At 43.2% G+C, this 22781-nt stretch overlaps 1 protein-coding gene across 2 annotated transcripts in view; it reads right to left on the reverse strand.

Annotated features, from left to right (window-relative positions):
• The window catches only part of RCAN1 (regulator of calcineurin 1), a 95290-nt gene extending 72509 nt beyond the window's left edge, over window positions 1–22781 (reverse strand). The window contains exon 1 of one of the 2 annotated variants that reach the window (XM_008074065.2): window positions 22651–22781. In XM_008074065.2, the coding sequence (XP_008072256.1) occupies window positions 22651–22737 (87 nt within the window). In that variant the 5' untranslated portion in view covers window positions 22738–22781. Of the gene's footprint in view, window positions 1–22093; window positions 22294–22650 lie in introns of those variants that run through there. The other variant, XM_021707006.1, reaches the window with a different exon arrangement.

Genomic DNA, 22781 nt, shown 5'->3' on the forward strand with positions numbered 1-22781 from the left:
AGATCTATTCAAATAGGATCTTTCACAGCATTTCATGAGATTACAGTTGTGAAAGAGCTCTGTAGACAGTAAAGTGTGAAAATTGGAAGGCTTTTAAAACTTTATCTTACTCCTACAGTCACAGGATTGATAATTAAAGTTTTAAGCCAGGGTGTTATACAAAGGACACTACTTTTCCTGAAAAAGGATGAGATCATCAAAAAATAAGATTGAGAGCAGTTCAGATATTCTGACTAATTTTATCTGTCAACTTGACTGGCCACAGGGTACCCAAATTAAGAATTATTTCTGGATGTGTCTGTGTGAGTGTTTCTAGAGGAGATTAGTTGGCATTTAAATCTGTGGACTCTGATTCAAAGTGAGTTGGCCTTCCCAATGTGAGTGGGCATCATCCAATCTGTTGAGGGCCTGAATAGAACAAAAGGCAAAGGAAGGGTGTATTTGCCCTTTTCCCCTGCCTGCCAACATGAACTGGAACATCTCATCTCATCTCCTCTCACCCTCAAGCTTGTATTTGTATCACTGGCTCCTCTGGTTCCAAAGTCTTTGAACCAGCTTTCCTGGGTCTCCAACTTGCAGATAGCAGATTGTGAGACTTCTCAGTCTCTATAATCTTGTGAGCCAAATCCTCATAATAAATCTCTCTCTATCTCTACATATCTATGTCTACCCTACTGGCTGTTTTTCTGGAGAGTTCTGATTAACACAGAAGACTAGTGAACACTTTTCAATACTTACCCATTTCTCCTTTGTTCACTGGTGTTCTGTGTGAACGCATCATACTTTCTCTACCAGGGCCCTTTGCACCAACCATTCCCTCTCCCTGGACCTTACCTGGCTCTCTGCACCCCTTAGAACTCAGTTTAAGAGTCTTCTTCTCAGAGAGACCCCTCCAAGGCCCCACTAGGTGCCTCCTGTCAATGTTTACCACAGTCCCTGATCTGCTTTATTTGTAGCAGTAATCACAATCCACAATCTATAACATTTATATATATATAAATATATATAATTTTATATATATATATAATTTTAAAGATGTGGGGTACAATTCAGGATTAGGTACATAAGTGGTCATTATACAGATGAAGTTTGGGTCTCCCATTGGGATCAGGAGCCCTTATTGATGTATGTACATCTAGTATATTTTAAAAATATTATCTGTCTCTCCCATGAAAATGTATATTCCATGAGGGCAAAGACATTGCTTTGTTTTCCCCTGGGTCTAGGTACATTGCCAGCACAAGTCAATAAATATTTGCTAAATAAGCAGATGAATGAATATATGAATATATAATGAGTACACCTCACAGGACATTAATTTCAGTACTCTGATCTGGAAGAGAATAATAACTAGACCTTCTGAATTCCCTTTCTAAATTATACCTCCTTAAGTTAATGTTTTCTCCACATTATCCTGACATGCATTTTTTCATGTTAACAAACCTCCTCCCTTCCCAGTACCTGCCCAGCACCCAGTGCCCTTACCTGTTTGACATTCCAGATGCTGTGCTTTTAGTCAATGTTCTCTTGTGCTGGGACCATGGGCTAATAAGGGCCGATCTGTTGACAGTCCCCGAGTGCAGGGCCTCACAAGGAAGGTTAAAAGGGGTCTAGAAAACACGTGTCCTATACTTGAGAAGCTTGGAATCCCATGGATATGTAAAACCGTGTCATTGTTGAAGCATAAAGGCTATCTAGTGAATTACAGCTATATATTGGAATGAAAAGGATACTTGATTTGGATGGTCTAGAAACTTCTGGGGTATAGTAGTAACATTCTATGTCTTGGTCTGGGAGGTGATGACAGGGTTTTTTTTTGATGGAATAAAAGCCCTTATGCTCTGTGCACAGTGATGCTACTATAGTGTTCTAAAGAAGAAAGCTGCCAGTACACACAAAAAAATATTTTCCTTATGAAGGGCATGAAGTCAAGACAGATCCCCAATCCAGTCCTCTCTTCCTGAATGCTGCCCAGCCTTTGTTATATATTTATTTGTGCATCTTCTGTGGACCAGGCACAGTTCTAGGAGCTGGAGACACAGTGGTGAGCCAAATGAAAACCCCGTCTGAATGCAGCCCACATTGTGATAGGAAAAGACGGACAATTAGTACTAAGTAAAACACACAGTGTGTCCTGTGAGGATAATAGGCACAGAAAAAATAAAGTAGGCGGGGGATAGAAAGTGCAGGAGAGCGGGCACAGCCAGGGATGGTCTCTTGTGAAGGTGACATTTGAGCCAAGATCTGAAGAAGGTGAGATAGTACATCACAGCTTTCTTGGCCAAACTATTCCAGGACGAGGGAAGAGCAAGCTTGAGGCCTGAGATGGGAACACGATGTATTCAAAGAACAACCCAGAGGCAGGGATGTTAGAAACCCTTGAGAATCAGAATAAAGTGAAGGAAACTTAAAAACTGAGCTTTGAGTACAACTATTTTAATACTAAATAGGCTGGGTGCAGTGGCTCATGCCTGGAGTCCCAGCACTTTGAGAGGGCGAGGCAGGAGAATTGCTTGAGCCCAGGGGCTTGAGACCAGCCTAGGCAACACAGCAAGAGACCTTGTCTCCACAAAAAAATCAAAAAATTAGCTCAGCGTGGTGGCACATGCCTCTAGTCCCAGCTACTCAGGAGGCCAAGGTGGAAGGATAACCTGAGTCTAGGAGGTCAAGGTTGTAGTGAGCAGAGACTGTGCCACTGTACGCCAGCTTGGGCAACAGAGTGAGACCCTGACTCAAAAAAAAAAAAAAAAAAAGACTAAATAGAGCTTAAATTAAGTCTTTTAAACTGCCACCAAATTTCAATTCGATTGATAAATTTATCTAGATAAAGGGCTTTGAGATTCTTACACAGTGGATCCTATGCTTGTTGTACTAACATGCAAATGCCCGTTATTTTACACAGGCCCAGGGGACTTAGCCATCATCTCATTGGACCTATCTTCCCTCCCCCGTCCAAATTACGTTGCAAGTGGTTATGTGGCAAACTGCAACATGACTGGGATTCAAGCTCTAAAAAGTGCCATCAAGATGTGTTAACCAACTTGTGGCCATCATTTCACAATGTATACACTCAAATCACGTGTATACCTCAAATATATACAATTCAATTGTCAGTTACACCTTGATAAAGCTGGGGTGGAAATGCTATCAAATGTAATATAGAAGTACACTCCTTCCTTGCACCTTGCCAGAATTTCAGATTTGTCTTCCACCATTTGGGTTTAGACAGATACAAGAAAAATGATAGGGAGCCAGAAAGCCTGAGAAAACTCTAAGTAAATTCACCCAAATGTTTGAACTTCCATTCTGGAGAGAATCTCTATTTGAAGAGGGGACAGCCCCCAGCCTTGCAGCCCACTTGGGCACCCAGGCACCTGGGCACCAGGACCACCCTCTGTCCTGGTCTGCCTACTGCAACTTTGCTGGGCTCAGACACGCTCTGCACAGCTCTCAAGAGTTCCTGATGATGGTGCCCAAACACATGCCCATGCCCTTTTGGCACAGTCCTCTGATTGACTAGGCTAAAAAAAGATTTAATAAAACCCAAGGATCAGTATTGGGCTGCTGTTCTTCTGAATATAAACACTGGTCAGGAGGTGATTACAGTTCAAGCAGAGGACAGAAAAGTCACATATTCCCAACCACTAGCATTAGACGGCAAGTTAATATAATGGGCAGTTGGTACCCTCACACGTCCATACCAATCCCTGACATCATTTTTCACCCAAGTCCCCTTCCTGGGGCCATCTAGGTACCTACACTGGGACTCCAAGTCTATAAGAAGAGAATCATAAATGAACAAAATCACATTGATTTATGTTCCCTTCAAAAGTGAACAGAACCTAATCATCTGTTTCTTGTATTTTCTGATTCCAAGAAAAAAACATTTCTTGGCTAAGGCAGTCTTGTCCCTGGCCAAATTTTCTTATATAATGTCTATATTCTCTAGTAATTAATTCAGAGATATCAATCTACAACTTCAGGAAAACCTCAATGGCATGACTTAATTGGAGCACCAGGAGGACGTGGGAAAGGATCACAGCACTACTGTTTTTTCTAAGTGTACATAGGAATAGGTGAACAGAGGATGAGGAACTGGGCTCTGGGTATTCACATGGGCTACAGTATAGAGAAAACCCCTGAGCACAGTGGCTATATGCCAATACCACGTGGTACTTAAAATTTCCATTTGTCTTCCTTTGCTCTGAAATCAGCCAAATCTTCCCTTGCCTATATTATAATAAAATGTCACCAATAAACTCCGATGTCTTATTTTCTTTTCAATCTTGCATTAGTTATTTTAAAAGCTCACTATGGTCTCATGAAAGACCTGATCACAGAGGGAAGCACAATAGTGAAATGCTAATTTTTTAAATAAAAAATGCTCAGATGTTGGCAGTTTCTTGTATTTCAACATAATATTAAATAGCCCTTACACAACTACCACATTACAGAGTGCCTATAGCTGCCAGAATAGGCACAGCTGCTCTCAGCATATGCGAACGCATCCTCATCTGACTTCTCAATACATTGTCACACATTATCAAAGAATAGAAGTTTTATGATCAATATTTGGCTTATATGTCATGGGCTGGGGTGCCACCCTGAAGCCCAATCTTCCTTTGGGGAATTATGAAGGGAACTAAACAAGACTGACACATTTGTCACCTTTTGCACTGATTAAGAAGGTGAAGCGCTCTTATGCATGGACCTGCTCAGGTTGTCACTTAGGTACAGAAGCAGGCAGAGGCAGCCTGACTCACAATACCTCTGTCTGCTTACAGAGGAAGACCAGCCTGCCAGAGACTGAGAGCTGGACCTCACTGTGCTGAGGTGGGGCTGAGGCTCTGACTGCTGAGCCAACTGATGCACTGATGCACGGGGAAAGGACATGTACAGTTTCCAGAACAGGAAATAGGTTTAGGAAATAAATGGAAACATGCCTGGGAAACGGAACCATATCCAGTCCCAGCCCTCCAGTACAGGTACTTCATAGAGAAGAGTGGTTTATGTCCAGGCACTTGCAGCTCCAGTCAGACTTAGATTCTATAGTATGTATAGGAAAAAAAATGCCAGTTTACACTATTAAAAAAAAAAATTCTGGGGCTGCAGGGGTTGAGGATGGATGAAATTGCATTCTTACTCTCTTGGTCAGCATTATAGGCAAGTAATTATTTTCAGAGTTGTGGCAAAACAAAAAGGGGACAAAAATGTTAGATATTGATTGATATTAGAGGAATTCTTTCCTGATCCTCAAGTTAGAAAGCAGATCTACGTAAAATAAACAGTCTGATAGCTGGATGGGCAGAGGATATGAACAGTCAATTCACAAGAGGAAACAGAACTAGTAAACAAGCATATCAGAAGAGTTAACTATCAGTAGCCAGAGACACAGATGAAAAAAAACGAGTGTTTCAGGGGAGAGGGGTGGAGAAGCGTGCCTTCAGGGTAGCCTCAAGCCCCTAATGTCAGTTACTTCCATTTAATGGGCATAAAATGAGGAGCACGAGAGAGGCACAGTCCATTGCTTGGAAATGGCAATGACTGAGGGACAGCCAGGTACACAGGGGAAGAACAGTGCTTGCAGCCAAACCTGCAGGTGTCCCATGTGCATCCCAGATGGATACTGGCCCACATGAATTCTCCTGGCCTCAGTGTTCTCTGGTATTATCAAAACAGAAGTAATACCAAGTGTATAACTCACAGGGATCCCGGGTGACAGATGAAATGAGGGGCCAGGGTGAAGAGGCAGTGGGTGGGGGCGTAGTGCTCAAGAACAAGGACTCTGGAACAAGATGGCCTGGGTTCACATCCTGCCCCTTCTTCCAACTTAGCTGTGCAACTCTGAGCAAGTTACTTCACTGTCAGATACCTCACTGCCAGATACCTCATCCATAAAATGGGGACAACAACAGGATCTCCTTCACAGGGTTTATGTGAGGATGAAATACATTCACATTTCTAAACACACCAGTGCCTGACACAGAACAAATACTATAAAAGTGTTTCCTTAAGCACACACTGGCACAGTGGGTGTGGAATAAATGGTTGGGGAAATTTATCATAGCTTTTTCCCTTCTGGGGGTGTTTGGGAGGAAGGAAAAGAGGTCATTAGAGAGGGAGGAAAAATCACCAAGTTTCTAAGCTCCAAGAAAGACTTTTCCCTGACCATGGGGGTGGGGGTGGGAGTGGGGGTGAGGGGGGCGAAAGGAGAAACACCTGCAGAAAGAATAGAATCCTAGTAATTTTGTGTTCTGATCAAGCTGAGTTTGACCTTTTAGCAAATTACTGACTCTCTGCTAAGAGTATACACAACCCATCTATTCATCACAAACTTCAGTGTCTGGGGAAAGCATCCTGGTGCCCAGGCTCTGTAGGTGGTAGCAGTTAAGTAAGCCAGTGCAGGAGCCATGCTGAGAATGGGAAACTGGGATTTGCTCAGGTTCCCAGGAGCAGGGTCCTTGTCCCACCTGAGGAGCTGACTTCTTCACTGGCAGCAGATTCAGACATGCACGCTACCATCACTGGCTGCTAGAAGGGACACTGCTCCCAACACCCAGTAACACACTGTCTGGAAAGCTCTGACAGAGGCCACTGGACAGGCTACCCCAAGAACCCAGAACCCTGCTGTGTCAGATAATCCAAAGTAACTAGTTATAAAAGGACCCTGGGAGGACCCCAGCACACACAAAAGCAGCGTTCCCTAAATATGCCTGTGTGTAGGATTCTCCCTGAGGAGCAGAGGGAATCCAGTGGGGAACAGGGAGAGCAGTATGGATCAGAGTTGACATCTGTGGACTCACGTCATTGTCACAGGAGCCCTGTGAGATGGCTGTTATGACCTCCCCATCTTACAAGTGGGCAAACTGAGGCACCCTAGGTCAGCCTGCTCAGGGGCAGCAGGGCTGGGAAGGTTAAGAGTGCCCAGGCATCCGGCACTCTTAACCTTTAAGCTCCACAGATGGCCCTAAGCATGGGCGTAGGCTTTCCTGCCCACCAGAAAAAGCAAAGATTTCTCTACAGGGTAGTTCACCTCTGCTTCCTTTGAGTGAACTGCTGGAAGGGAAAGCTGAGGACAACCACAGGGTCCTAGGGGCTGACATGGGAAACCCCCCTGGGAAAGAGAGAGAAGAGGTGGCTGAAGGAGGAAGAACTCAAAGTGACTTATAAGCAAAGCTGTGGCTTCTTTTACATGGAGAGGCCCCACTCCCAGGCAAAGCCTCGGCTTCAGGCCTTCTAGAAGATGCCCCTTTCTTTACTCTCCTGTCAGACTCCCAAGCTCACCGTAGGCCGGCTGAGTTCTCCTGTCTCAGAGTCACAGGGACAGGAGCAAACCCCCTGCTGCAAGGCTGGAAGTGCAGATGTGTAAAATCTTTTGTTAACGGGACTAGTGAATACATTCAGACCAAAAAGGCCCAGGACTGACATTTCCTGATGATGCTGGAACACAAAAAGTGCCTGAGGGTGATTTTGACCTGACAAACAGCCAGAGGAGTTTACCTCCCTGCCTTTTTATCTTTTGAAAACATTTGCACTGTCAGAGCAGTAATTCAGCCGAAAACTCAGTAACTGTACAGCACTTGGGTCAACCCACCTCATGACAAGAGTCATGAGGTTCAGGCCCGTTTGTTTACTCTGCTATGTATTGGTCTGTGTGAAGGAATATGAGGACCAATTAGGCCAGCAGTAATTGGGTAAATTGGGTAAACTGAGGAAGGAAATCTCAGGATGAGATTTTACAAATGTTACAAAGAGACTTATTGACAATAGTAAAAAGTCATAAAAGCTAGTTAGTCAGCTATGAAACATTTGCTGTTAGTTCCCAATAAACAAAAAGCAGTTAACCATTCACTACTAGTTGCATGGCAAAGAAGAAGCAGTTAACTACTGTTTACTATTACTGTTAACTAACCTTATCTTAAAGAAATAAAATACCACCATTAATCAGCCTTCACAAATCTCTGGAAATTTCCTTTCGCAGACCTCCAATTATGAGCAATTATTACTTTTATAATTAATTACTCTTCAAACCATATAGCAGTCTAAACAAATGTAATAACCTATAGGTGGTGTTTAGCAAATGGTACTTAGGAGTTGTGTTCTTCAGACATTTCTCCCCAGTGCCATTAAATAGCCTCACAACCAGCACAATGTAGACCTCATGCAACTGGTGGACAACTTTTTTCTGAAGTCAGCTTGCTATAGCTGTGTTCTCTGGCTAGAAGGGTGGATAAGGAATAAGTTATCCTGAACCTAAAGCACAGAGAACTAGCCCCAAGAACTATGAGTCAGATCTCATTATGGTAAGACCCCTGGCTCCAATCTTCAGTCCTCAGTACCTCCCTATGGCACAGTCAGCTCATAGTACTGTCACTGGGGACAGACTGCTGGGTAACACGCTGCTGGAGGACTGAGAATTGAGTTTTTAAAGATTGTTTCATTTAATTAAAGGCACAGCAGGGTGTTGTGTACTAAGCAGGCGGCATGCCTTTCATCAAGAAAGGTCATCTTCCCTAGGACAATCTAATGGAAACCAGGGCAGCATTTTGAGGTAAGAATGATCACAAGTTTATTTTTCCCCAGTAGGCATGATATGTATACAAACACTGGCCAGCACCTTCCATCAGGATGCTTGAGGTTGGGTGTAGATGATAGAGATTTGGCGGATGACAAAGTATTTCTGACAAGATCTGTTTGTCCCCTAAAAGGCATTCGAAGAACAATGAGAGGGAAGGGAGGGAGAAAGGGAAAGGGAAGAGCAGGAGAGAGGTGGGGAGAGAGGAAAGGAGGGGAGGTGGGAAGAGGGGGGAGGAAGCCTCACTATGAAGCATTGGCATTTATTTTTCAATTATGAGATTTTTTTTAATTGTGCCAAGAAGCCTTAGATTTTCTTGTTTTCAATAATAATGACTTTATGCTTTATAGTTTTCATAGTCATCATGTTATTTGAGATTTATTTTCAAAAAAGAGTTTAGGTTCTTATGTTGTTTTTAACTTTGTAGCAAAGCTCATTTCACATTAAAACATCCTTTTAATAAAGTCCCAACATGCTACTGTGAAATTACAGCTTTTCCTAAGCATTTAAGTGTTAATAAGCCATGCTAGTCTGTTGGGATAGAATACATTTTACTATAGTATTCTGAATATTCAGCAATATCTAACTGTGTTCACTTCATACACACACTCACACGAGCATGACCATGCACACGCCACTCCAAAATGTTAAAGATGCACATCCTACTATTCTAAAATAATACATGTAATTTCTGAAAGTACTGAAGTTGCTTCTGGGAAAATAAGGCTTACTATTTAACAGGCTTTAAAGAGCAGTATTTTCATGTTTACAGTGGTGTTTTATTTCCACAGATCCACAAATATGTATTAAGTGCCTATTATGTGGCAGGCACTGTCCTAGGCACAGGATAAAACAGCAGTGAGCAATATAGACACTATAATCTTTGCATTTTAATAATAATCTTAATAAAATTGTTAATTCATACCAAACACTTACTAGGAGCCTGGTATTATTCTAAGCCCATTATTTGCATTTTGTCCTTTTATTATCCCATTGACAAATGAGGCGACTCAAGTGCAGAGAAGTTAAGCTACTTGCCCAACAGCACACAGCTGATTGCTGGCAGAACTGGGATTTGAATCCAGGTTGACTTGGCTTTCAGGTCCATTCCCTGAATTGCTGTGCTTTGCTGTCATTTAACACATGCAACTCTAAACTAAGGCAGGTATTTGTCCATAATGAAGGAGGCACACACACTCAGCACTCAGAGTTAAGAATGACGAGTATTGGTATATACACCTTCACACGTTTGCGCTCTCAGCTGAGCCATGAAAATAAGTAAGATTAATGACAAGCAGCAAGAAAACCTGCAAGCAGGTGACCCTGCCCATGCAATCTTTGTGCTTTCTGGTAGGGAAAACCAAGGAGGAAAAGAAAAGAAATGAACAGGAAGCAAATAAACAAATAAACCAAAATTAAATGGTGACCCAATATAAAACCTCTAATGATATAGTCACTGACATTAAAATGAGATCCTTGATAAAGACTAAATAAATATTTTCTGAGCATCTTCTGTCCTCAGACGCAATCGCAAACATTACCATGCTATATTCAATTCTCACAGCATCCTAGGAAGGGAAAGACACTCTTTACAGATACCAAGGTGACACTGCTCAGAATTTCGGGCACAGTCCTCGAGATGGCCAGCTGGGTCGGTCAGTTTCATTCCAAGCCACTACTGCAGTACATCATGCTCTGTACTGTCGCTTGCATAACCAGCCCCTCCTCTAAATGCAGGAAGTCACCCTGCATAAGCTCTCTACTCCCACCCCACCCCAGCCTATATCTAGTTTGAAAGCTGCATCTTGGATTCTGCTATTCTAGAAACAAATACAAATGAACCCTGAATCATTTTCCACACACCTGCAAGTGTTTCCAAGCAGAGCACAAACCATAACCCAGTGAATTTTTCTGATAGGTGTCTGTTTTTAGGGGTTGCAAAGGAGTTTTACAGACTGTTGGCCCAGACCATCTGAGATCCACAGGTTAGGACACAAGAGTGAAACTGGGATTTGTACTAATTCCCCAGAATCTTGGCTCCACCCCAGAATACTGTCACTCTGTGGCCTGAGTGGTGTAATTCTGGAATCATCCGAGGATAGGGGCTCCCAAGTGAGAATAATTCCCACCCCACAGGTCTAATGACCTCTCTACCAGCACATGCTTTTCCTTTTCAAAGTAATCTACTTAGTAATCTAATATTGGAAGCCTGCTTAGAAAATTCCTATTATCTCTGAAATACAGTGATTGCTTTCATCTGAGTGAGTTCTTTGTATTTCCTTTTGCTGATAATTTGAGTCATATTCTAAGTAAGTTGCAAGAAACCTGATTATGTAGCAGAAAAATTTTACAAACTTATATGGTGGCAGAGTTGGAGTAGAAGGATAATTCCTTAAAATAAACAGTTCCCCCATTTCAAATTATAACCAAAGGCAGCAGAGTTGCCCAGCAGTAGGGAAAAGGTCCACTCAGGAAGTCGTTTCTCACTTGCATGGTTTTTGCTGGGATGCTGGGGGTGTCTCTCCACGTTAAAAGTTTCAATTAGAAACCTGTCTTTACAATAGCTTCTTTGCAGCACAAACCATAACTTCTTCAAGCGCACTTTCTGTCTTTAATGCCTGAAATAAAGTCTAAGTCACCCAGCAGGCTCCAACGCAGCACATACATGAAGTTACCTCCCCCTGGTGGCCACGTGGGTCTCTGAACAGCATTAGACACTCTCAGTGCAAAACTCTCGTCCCCTCCACAAGTGACTCTGCTCTTAAGCAGCCTGTAACAGAGGCCCAGAGACAGCCTTCCCTATGTGTGGCTACCAGTTCTTCCTGTTCCTGCTGGCTTCCACTCTAGATGCCCTCCTATCTGTATGCTCTGGGGTCTTTTGATGGGGTTGGGAGAGAGAGGACATCTGACAAAGAATTAAATAAGTGGCATAAAAACTAATAGGCTGCGAGAAAGGAGACCTGCATTCAGGTTCTAGTTCTGCCAATACCTAGTGAGCATCCCGAGAACATTTCACCACCACCTCCCTCAAGACGGAATTCCTCACTGGAGAGATGAAAGGTGAGACCTCAGAGCACCCTTAATGCCCTTGCACTTGAAGAAACAGAATTGGACATCCAGTTACCATGGGATTCTATGGTGCTTATTGTTTTTGTAAAGGGAGAAAAAGTCTCAATCTATAAAATGGGGAAATAATGGTACTTAACTTAGAAGGTAGTAAAAAGGATGAAATGAGATGATGTAAGTAAAATATTAAGTGCTAAATATATAGGGCACTTATAATTAATTGTATAATCACCAATTATAATTTATCACTCAAACTTAAAAGTGAAAGGTGGTGCCGCTAATAATTTCCCTGGGATGACAGGCAAAAACTAGGATGGACAAATTGAGACATGTCATCTTACCAATCAGTAATAGTTATCATGAGATTTAGAAAAGTCTCTAATGATTGACAGACTTTAAGAAAAACATTTCACTCAAGTATGCTAGCATTATAAAGCTATCTCTGGCAAACCTTCAAATGGTATCTAGACAGTGCTGGGATTTTTCAGCCCTCGCTGACACGAGGTTACCTCAGATCAGTCCTATGTAAATTTCTAAGACCAATTAAAGACACAAAATTTAAGTGGCTGGAATTTATCTCCTCTCTAGTCACAAACTAGCAGACTGACCTCCCATTGATCACTGCAGGACAAGGCAGGGTATGGGTGGAAGGTCAGAGACGCTGGCTGGAAGACAGCTAGAATCACACTGAAGAAATGCTCTTGGAACAAATTTCTACTTACAAGTCTGATTTAACCTGTGGGGAAGCAAGAGGTGATGGGCTGTGTCCCACTGATGGAAGAGTCCAGAGGTATATAGTTTTGGGAGCCAGAAATGACCTCACAAGATCTAACAACCTGATCAATTTACAGATGAAGTAACTAAGGTCTGGAAAGGTGGAATAAGTTGTCCAAGGACATGTGGTTAATTAGTGATCTATTAAGCCTTTTAGTTATATTTACAAGACACATGGCAAGACCAAAAAAATTAACTGTGGGTCTTTCCTGCTAGACTGAATTCTAAGAAGGGAGAGAGGGTGTCTGCATTCAGAAAGGACTATCTTGGACTGTGCCTTCCTTAAGTTGGCCTTACTATGACTGTAGGGCAGATCACTGTTCTCATTTGGTAACTGAGGAAGCTGGGGCTGGGGTGGGGGTGGAGGGCTGGGGTAACTGACTTACCTCGGACCCACAGCTAGTCTTGCAACCAGTACAGTGCTCTGAACACAGCTGGCACCCAATAAATATTTGTTGAATAAATGAATGAATGAGTGAAGTGATGGAGTTAGGATTCAAATCTGGGTCTGCCTGGCTCCAGTGTCCAGGCACTGTCTTCTACCTGAACACTAAGGTGCCACTGTGCCTCGTCAGACATTTGTTAAAAATACATCACTGAAGGACAATGAAGAGTTGTAACTTGTGTGATCCTCAGCTTCCTGTGGATAAAAATACTTTCTTCACAGAGCTGACCTAGGATTTAAATGAGATGTGAAAAAATTCATGTGCAATGCCACGGTTGATGATTAGCAGCATAGGCTCTGGAGTTAGCTAAAACTGGGTTTGAGTCCAGGGACCAACACTTATTGGCTACGTGTCCCGGGATGGATCACTTGACCTTAGATTTCTCCTCTGTGGAAGGAGGATGATAATAGTACCTATTTCACAGCGTTCTTGAAAAGATAAAGTTGTAAATATTCATAAATAGGGTGTTTATAATACAAAACAAAGCACTTCATATTAATGAATATAAACTATTTTATTTTAAAAATAAAGCATGACGGTTAACCAAAAAATATAAAGATGATTATTACTGACTGAATATTTCCTCCAAAATTCATATGCTGAAGCCCTAACCCCAAGACTTTATTTGGAGATGGGGTTGTAAGGAAGTCATTAGGTTAAATGAGGTCATAAGGGTGGGACCCTAATCCCATAAGATTAGTGTCCTTATAACAAGAGACACACCTGAGTTTGCTCTTCTCTCCACACACTAAGGAAAGACCAAATGGAGACATAGTAAAAGGATGGCCATCTGCAGAAAGACAGTTTCACCAGAAAATGACCAGGCTGGCACCCTAATCCAGACTCCCAGCCTCCAGAATTGTGTGGAAATAAATTTCTGTTGTTTGAGCCCCCTAGTCTGTGGTATTTTGTTATGGCAGCCTGGGCAGAATAATACAGTGAAATAAAGTAGCTTTCTGAATTAAATAACATTTTTGTCTTTTAGTTTTGAATTCAGGACAACCTCATATGCCTCTCTCTATGGTGTTAATTATGATTGCACGTGGGAATTTTATACTGCACCTGCTGAAATTAGTAACAAAAGGAAAAGTACCGGATCTTTTCAAGTTGCAAAAGGTTGAGTTTCCCAAGCTCTTCTTTCAGAAATGCAGTAGGTAACAGCTTTTGAGACTTCAGAAACTTAATAACCTAACTATAATCTCATCGATGATGAGTGAAGGCTAAATCTGTATTCTTTTATGGAGTTGAAGCTAAAAAGAAAAAAATCAGATTAGAAAAAATCTTAATAAACACTTCTAAACATTAACTGTTCCACAGAAGTCACAAAAGCTTACAAAGAAAAAACTGCTAATAAATATGTAACTGTAGTAGCCTGTCAGATGACCCCCGAAGCCCCACCTCCAGGTATAAATTCCTTCTCGTAGAGTGTGATCTGCACTTACCAACTTGCTTCTTATGAATACAATACAGTAAAAGTGATGGGGTATCACTGTGAGACTAGACTACAAAAAGATTGTGGGTCCCCGTTAGTCTTGCTTGCTCTGAGCAAAGTTGTCTGCCATGCTGTGAGGCGTCCTATGGAAAGGCCCATGTGGCAAAGAATTGAGAGGGGCCTTCAACCAACAGCCATCAAAGAACTGAGGCTCTCCGTCCAACAACTCACAAGAAACTCACTCCTGCCAACAGCTATGTTAGTGAGCCTAGCAGTGGATACTACTCCTTCAGTTGAGACTTCAGAAGAGACTATGGCTGACACTTTATTGCATGCAGCCTTGAGAGGGACCTTGAGGCAGAAGCCCCAGGCTAAGCTGCCCCTGGATGCCTGACCCACAGACACTGAGAGATAATAAACATTTATTGTATTAAGTCATTAAGTACTGGGTTAGCTTATTATACAGCAGTAGGTAATGAATACACTAGCCTATATTACATGTTTACTATGATCAATCCCTTTGACAGCAGTTTATATATATCATAAGATGTAAGTACTATTAACAGCCCCATTTCACAGGCAGAGAAACCAAGGCACTGGTCAAGTAAATAGCTTCCCAGAGTGACACTGCATAAGTAGCAAAGGTATGCTTAAGACCCATACCCTTAGCCATTATGCTGCACCACCTCCTCATGTAGACTTCATTGGGGAATATAAACCCCATTAAATCTTTAGAGGTAAAAATAAATAATATGAATTTTGGAGGAAACAAACATTCAGTCAATAATAGTCATCTTTATATTTTTGTTAATCTCCATGCTTTATTTTAAAAATAAAATAGTTTATATTCATTAATATTAAGTGCTTTATTTAGTGTTATAAACACCCTATTTATGAATATTTACAATTTTATCTACCCTAACTAAAGCAAATATAGTAAAGTATTTCTACAATGATTGAGATTTACACAACATGAAGTCAACCTTTTCCCAAACATCAAAGTTTGAGTTAAGGTAATTACTATTCTTCTTATGTTATATTTTGAAAATGTTTCTATCTTTTCCAAGAAAAGCAGAAGAGCCATTTTTACTCTCTATTGCCACAGTATAGCTCCTTAATACCTCAGAACACACCGGAGCCATCAACTGGCTCATTGCCAGCATCCCCATGTTTTGAAGGTGATTAGTATTTACAAAGGAAAAAATTCTCTCCCACAACTAAACTGTATTTCACTGGCGCTCCCCTCAGTCCTTGAAATGGGTCTTAATGATTCTCCATAGAAAACATTCACCAAGGGTCTATCTACCGTACACACTGATGTATGCACAATTACTATCCCATACCAGGAGCGATGCATTTCCAGACCTGGGCAAACAGGCTCCTCGGTGATATGCACAAAAAAGAGCAGAGTACCTTTTTTTTAAAGGAAATAAACAAAGAGACAAAGAATACAGCCTGAAATATAAACACTGGAACCAACAGCCTCTGCTTTAGCTATTCTGCTCTAGCACAAAGCCTATTTTTTGTTCCCTTATGTAATTGTCCTGAGGCTTGAAAAGTCTGTAGTTGTAGGCTGTAACATTTAAAGCTACTGCTACTGCAGAAAAAAATGCTTTGAGCGATGTACAGTGGTGGCAGATTGAGCTGAAAAGGGAAGCAAGCACTTGGTGGGGAAGAGTGATAGTGTGGAGGGATTAAAAGACCTACGGATGTGCAAAACATTTGATTTACCTGAGAGTCAGAAATTCTAAAATTAGGGAAACAGTGGATAACTTCTAAAATAAATTTTGCACATATGTAACATGTAGATTTTTAAAACACACAACATCCTGACTATTCCAAAATATATTAAACCATACCATATTAGAGATAAGATCATTTATGGGGAAATTTCTTCGTAATTTAGGTCTCAGAAACCACATGCCTCACCCTCACACTAGGGTAAAAAGTGAAAATGGCCTGAAATTTCCTGCATTTTCCAGTGTAATAGAACCCAATTGTTACGCTCCTGCTAGGATGTCACATTTGACAATATGCTACGACAATTGACTTGGAACAGAAATGCAGCCAAGCATATATAACCTTAGGAACGGAAACAACGTACATCAGCGGTGTCACCTTAGGTCTTCGAAACATTGCAATCATCTAGTAGATGATGTCTTGTCTATGAAAAAAACAAGTTTTGGGAAGCCAAGTCTGTGACCTGTCCTTTGGGTGGAGAGTGAGCGGCACCCACCAAGGTGAAGGGAGGCACCCAATGCTACAGCAAACATGCTGATCTCATGTGTCTTGCTGATAGCCAATCAACCTGCTTTCAGGCTATAGGAGTGAACAACACTGAAGCAGAAGAAGCCTCCAGGCCTAGCCACTGACTCCCATTCCAGACTTGGAGAAATAAAGGCACAGAAAGGGAAAGTTATCTGGTTAGAAGTGGAACCTAATATCAATTTTTCAGTTATCTTTTCATGCTATAACCATGCCTCTAAAACCCCTTCTAGCTAGGACACTGTTTCTTGGCCTACACTAACAATTAGAATCACCAGGGGGACTTTCCAGGTGATGGGTCTGGAGTGGCCTGGGCATGGGAATTTTTCAAAGCTCCCTAGAGATTCTAAGGTGCAGCTAAGGTCAGAATCACTGCTCCAGGTTTCTACTGATACAAAGAATTTAAGGACTTCAGCTAAGCTCTTTTTTTGAGTTGGAGTCTCACTCTGTTGCCCAGGCTGGAGTGCAGGGGCACGCTCCCAGCCACCGCAGCCTTGACCTGCTGGGCTCAGGCGATCCATCTGCCTCAGCCTTCCAAGTAGCTGGAACTACAGGCCCAGCTAATTTTTTTTTAAATTGTAAAGATGAGGTCTCACCATGTTGCCCAGGTTGGTCTTAGATCCGCGGGGCTCGAACAATCCTCTCCACCTCGGTCTCCCAAAGTGCTGGAATTATAGGATGAGTCACTGCGCCCTGGCCAGCTAAGCTCTTTTATGCTGACCAGAAGATTTTGTTCTTCAAAGAAAGTCATGAAAGTACTGTAATACAACTCTTAAGTAGGATTTTTATTTTAAACAGAAAATTTATTTACTAGAAAAGAGCAAATTTTTCTATGATTTTCTGACTTAGCCTTCGGGCAAAGCTTTATCAATTAAATATACATTGGTGTTTCAGATAACCGAAAAAAAGGTATTCATTCCCATCACTATGTGGGACCATATTCACTGCTTGGAAACTTAACAGAACACTATTTGAGAACTCTTAAATTCCTGGTTAGCTTGCTGATGACAAAAAACTCTTATTCTAGGGAACCAACTAACCATTGCCAGCAACCCAAAGCACACATAATTACTGGTTCAAAACACTGCTTTGCTTTTTTATGTAGAAAAGAAACAAGGCTCACAAAAAGAGTACCATAATAGAATATATAAAGCAATGTTTGTGTAAACAGAAAATAATGTTTATAAAAGTTTTCATCCCTTTGGAACTGTGTGAATCCCTCTAATACGTTAAATTAACAGATTTATTATAAATTATTTACAATATTGATGCTGATCCAGCCAATAAAAACAAACCTTATATATCAGACCAAACTGTTAAATTTACAAAACAGCTTCCAATGTAAATTTTCAAAAGAATTACTAGCTCAGGTCAACTTCTTTCTTTCCTCTAGGACTAAGGTTACAGAATCATGTGAACGCACATAAAGAAGTATGACCAGGTCTTTTTTTCCTTATACCACCGCTTCCCAGGGGGCCCACCAAGGGGATGGCCAAGCCACAAGAACTTCTGTCACACAGTAGTTAATGATCTGTCTACTTAGTGATCTGCCACCAACCTAAAGTAGTCTCACATTTTCATTATATCACTCAAAGGGGACATGCCAGCCTTTTTTTCCCCCTGTGGAGGTAGTTTACTCTGAAACATGATGATCTCAAAGAGTGAGGATCTGAGAAATGCAGAGGGAGCAATCAAGGCAGCATTATCAAGTGGTCAATACCAAAGTCAAGTGAGGCCCAAAGCCTTGAGGGAGAACAGAGCTACCACAGGACCCAGCAATTCCACTCCTAGATATAAACCTCAGAGAACTGAAAACCTATGTCCACACAAAAGTTTGTACACCAATGTTCAAAGCAGCATTATTCACAGTAGTCAAGAATTGGAACGCCCAATGTCCATCAATGTTCATCAACAGATGAGTGGAGAAATAAAATGTACACACATCCAGTAGGCTATTACTCAGCCACAAAAGAAATGAAGTGCTGACAAATGGATGATTCAACATGGATGAACCTTGAAAATGCTGTGCTCAGTGAGAAAAGCCAGGCACAAAGGTTGCATATTATGTGATATTGTTTATATGAAATGTCCAGAATTGGCAAATCCAGAGACAGACAGTAGATTAAGGGAAATGGGGAGTGGTTGCCAATGGGTACAGGACTTCCCTAGGGTGATAAGAATCCTCTGGAACAAGATAGGACTGATGGTTGCATAACACTGGGAATATACTAAAACCAAACTACTGAATTAACCATAAATGGGCACATTTTATGGTATGTGGATTGTATCTAAAAACAAAACAAAGAAAATAGGGAGGAGCCTTGTAGAACACACCTCAGGACTGTGCCCAGAGGGATGAAAGATGGAGCACTCATTCACTGACTCTTGCCCTCAGATCCCCCTCTAGTCAAGGTGGTTCCACTGGGTGTCACGAGCTTCATCCTTCCAGGCTCCATCTGCCTCGAGTACTTGGGTGAGTTGATTCTCAAAGACATCCAGGCAACGGCAGGTTGAGCCTGAGAGCCAGCGCAGCAGGGAGAGGAGAGGGAGTGGGAGGGCTTAAGAATGACAAGGCGGCTATGAGACTGCTGTAGGGGCCGTGCAGAGAAGCAGTGGAAAAGAAGGTTGTGTGGAGGTGACTTGGTTGTGCAAGGCCTTCCGGGTCATCAGGACTCTGTGTCTGTGTTGAGATGGAAGGCCCTGGAGCATTATGACTGAGAAGTGACATGATGTGACTTAGGCAATGCTCTTCTCTATATTGAAAACTGAAGAGAGTTCAGGGGCCACAGGAAGCTCCTGCAGAGTCCTGGCAGGAACTCAGGTCTTGGCGGTAGCTGTGCTGGGGCAGATTAATGATGGGTTCCTTCATCCAGTCTGTAAGAGCTTTCAGGAGTCATGGTTCCTCCTTGGCTTCCTCCTCACAGGTCACAAAGCCCTCGATCAGTATCACTCCCGGCAAAGGGATGGCTCAGTACTTAAGTCAGACTCCTCAGCACCCACAGTCCAGCTAGTGTCCAGGCGGTAAATGAACTGGTGTGTTTTCTGTGACTCTGGCCTTTCAGAGTCATTCACGGCACCGACTCCTCCCATCATCCACACCAGCCTTAATAATAAGGTTGTCAGATTAAAACTTCTGAAACCTATCTTCCCACCAAGAAGGATGGTTTTGGCTCAATGAGAAACAGTTTACTTGCTCAAAGGCTTACCAATGACCTGCCATGATCTTAGCTCTCAGCTTGACTATAAATGCACGGCCAGTGCACAATCTCTCTCCCACCCTCGCCACTTCTGAAGTTCTTGACCTTCCAAATGGAGAGAAGAGGAGTCACGAATGGTGGCTCTGTCCCTTTCTCCATCTCCAACACCACCATCCTAGTCCCATCACCTTCCTACTTCCCCTGAGCAGCAGCAACAGCCTCCTAACTGGGCTCCTTGCTTCTTCTCTATCCCATCCACCTTCCCTCCTGAAAGTCATTTTCCACCTGGTTGTGCAGTCGGAATCACACTCTAATCCTTACCATGGCCCCAAGACTACCCACGGGATTGTTTTCTGGTTGCTTGCCCAACCTCAGCCACCAGGCCCTCTCCACCTCTCCTGCAACACTCCAACACGCTGGCCCCTTTGTGTCCTTTAAATACTCTGAGTCCATCCCTGCACTGGAATTTTTGCATCTACTGTACCCTTTGCCTGGATGCTGACCACACAAACATCTCCCCAAGCAACTTCTTGCCAGCCCAATCCAGGCTGTGTAGAGCCCTTCCTAGGCTACTCAATCTAAAGTGGCTGCATGCTGTCTCCTCTGTGTAGGTCCCCTTTACTCACACTGTCCCCAGAGTCCTGGAAGGCTGACCCTACCTGTGGACTCTATTTCTTGGCCTCCCATGCCTCCTGGCTGCCCAACAAATCTTGGCAATGAGATCAGAGGTCCAGGCATTTTTTCCCTGCCTGTCCCTTGCCTTAGCAACCCAACTCCACACCTTCAGGTCTACATCTCCTGCCAAGTGGCTCCCCCTGTAGAGCTCTGCTTACATGATTTTCTCCCCCAACTCCAACTTCTGGCTGTTGCTCATAGCTGCAGGCCTGGGCATCCCTTGTTGATTCCCTCAGGTCTGCCCCAATTTCACTAGCTCTCCATTAAAACCTTCTGAACCCCTACAGTGTGTGTCCTTGTTAGGACTTGACCATTCCTACTCAGACCCTTCCCCATCATCCTTTAATCTTGCATTAGTCTCTCTGCTGCACTTATCATGATCTGGAATGACTTTGTTTGCTTACTTTTTAGCTATTGTCTACCTCCTCCTCAACCATTAGAACCTAGGCTCCTGAAAGCAGGGAAATTAAAATGTTCACTGCTCTATCTGAGTCGAAAACATTGGCCTGGAACACAGTAAGCATTCAATCTGTAGCAAAGAATGAATGAATGAATGAATGCTAGCCCAAGGTCTCTGCTCGAAATATCACCATATCAGTACGACTTTCCCTTAGCCTTTTATATAAAACAGCAATCTCTCTCCCCTCCTAGACCCACACTCCCTCCTCCTGCCTTCCAAGTGTTACTTTTTCCCAAAGTACCATCACCTTCTGATATATTTGATATTAATTTGTTTATTGTTTGTTTCCCCCTACTTTGCTGAAACGCTCTTTTATTCATTGGCATAGCCTCAGTGCCTGGCCCATACATAGCAGAGTCTCAATAAATATATGTTGAAATGAAGAGCTAGCAAAGTGGGAAAATTTTCATACAACACAATTTTGGGATTGTCCCCAACAGTGGATTGTTTCCAACAGTGGAAAGAAAAAAACTAGGAATTGCTAGATACCCAAGCAAGTAAGTGCAGTCTTACATGACCTGACCTTGCTCCAGTAGACAGTCCAGGACCCCCAAGAAAGAAGCATGAAATGCTGGCTAGTGCTCAGACTATGTGAAGAAGAAAAGGTTTAGAGTAAGATCAGTAAGACCCTGAGTTTCTTACAACTGTTGCTCTAGAAAGCATGCCCGGAAACTTACTTAAGCACACAGCCGCTGTAATTTCTTTATGAAAGCGAATGGGCATATGAATTATAAATAAATGAGATGTGAGCACATCATTCTAGTTCCACTGGCAGCAGCCTTCAACTATAGTTCATTGACAGTATATGTAGACTCAGAGCCAAGTGCTGAAAGCATTGCTTTTTTTTTTTTTGACAGCAGCTCTCCTAATGGGGCATTTCTCAAAGACAGGTTTCATTCTGCAACGCTTACATTGTCCAAATTTTATTCTGCACAGTAACTGCAGATTTGAAATAAATTCCTCCTCCCTGCCACCATCATTGATTACTCATACCTACCCCCTCACCTTCCAAAGTGTCTCAACTGTGTAGATCTGGGGGGGCGGAAATCAACTCCCAATGTACTGAATGTCCCCAGTGGTGGCATGTCACACCTTTAAGGGAGCAAAATTCCGGACTAAATATCCTAAAGGCTAGAAAATGGTCCCCTTCCCCGCAACCAAAACTGGCCAACCGCAGGATAATGAGCAACCACGGATCCTCACCCAAACATTGGCTTTTCTTCCAATAGTGCAGATTGAGAATGCGGGGACGTCGTCCTATTTATGAAAAGTGAGTCACGTCGCCGCTCAACGTCTGTTTCCTCCTCCCTATGAATGAGATGACCCCCTCCTCTAGCGAGTAATTGCAGGGCGATGGCTAAAGCCCAGGGGGACAGTACAGAGCTCTCAAACACCTTCGGGAGTTTATGCGTTCGCAGATGGTCTAGGGCTCGGTCGCCCCCCGCCCAAGTAAGCACGGGGGCAGGGACATCGCTGAAAAGCGGTGAGTCCTGGTCAAAGGCGAGCCTCCTGAAAGCCCCCGGTGAGCCGCGCGCCCCGTAGGCGCTCCGGAACCCGGGGTCCTAGGAGAGCCGCCCCCCACCCACGCCGAAAAGGAGGGTCGGCGGCCCGGCGTTTCGGGGGCCGTCGCCGTGACCCCAGGGGTCGCCTGCCTCCCCGTCTCGCCGGCGGCCGGGACCGCGGCGCTGAGACCCGCACCGTCTCCTCCGGTCAACAAGTGTCCGCCCTCCGCCCCGACGGCCGCCCGGCCCGTCTCTCACCCGGCACAGGCCGTCCACGAACACGCGCGGGTCCAGGTGGCAGGCGATAGTGGCGCTGGGCAGGTCCTGCAGGTCCACCTCCTCCATCTCGCAGTCGATGAAGCTCCAGTCGCCGCCGCCCTCGTCCGCCT

Source organism: Carlito syrichta, unplaced genomic scaffold (genome assembly GCF_000164805.1).
Source record: "Carlito syrichta isolate Samal-C Ts95f unplaced genomic scaffold, Tarsius_syrichta-2.0.1 Scaffold316292, whole genome shotgun sequence".
NCBI lineage: Eukaryota > Metazoa > Chordata > Mammalia > Primates > Tarsiidae > Carlito > Carlito syrichta.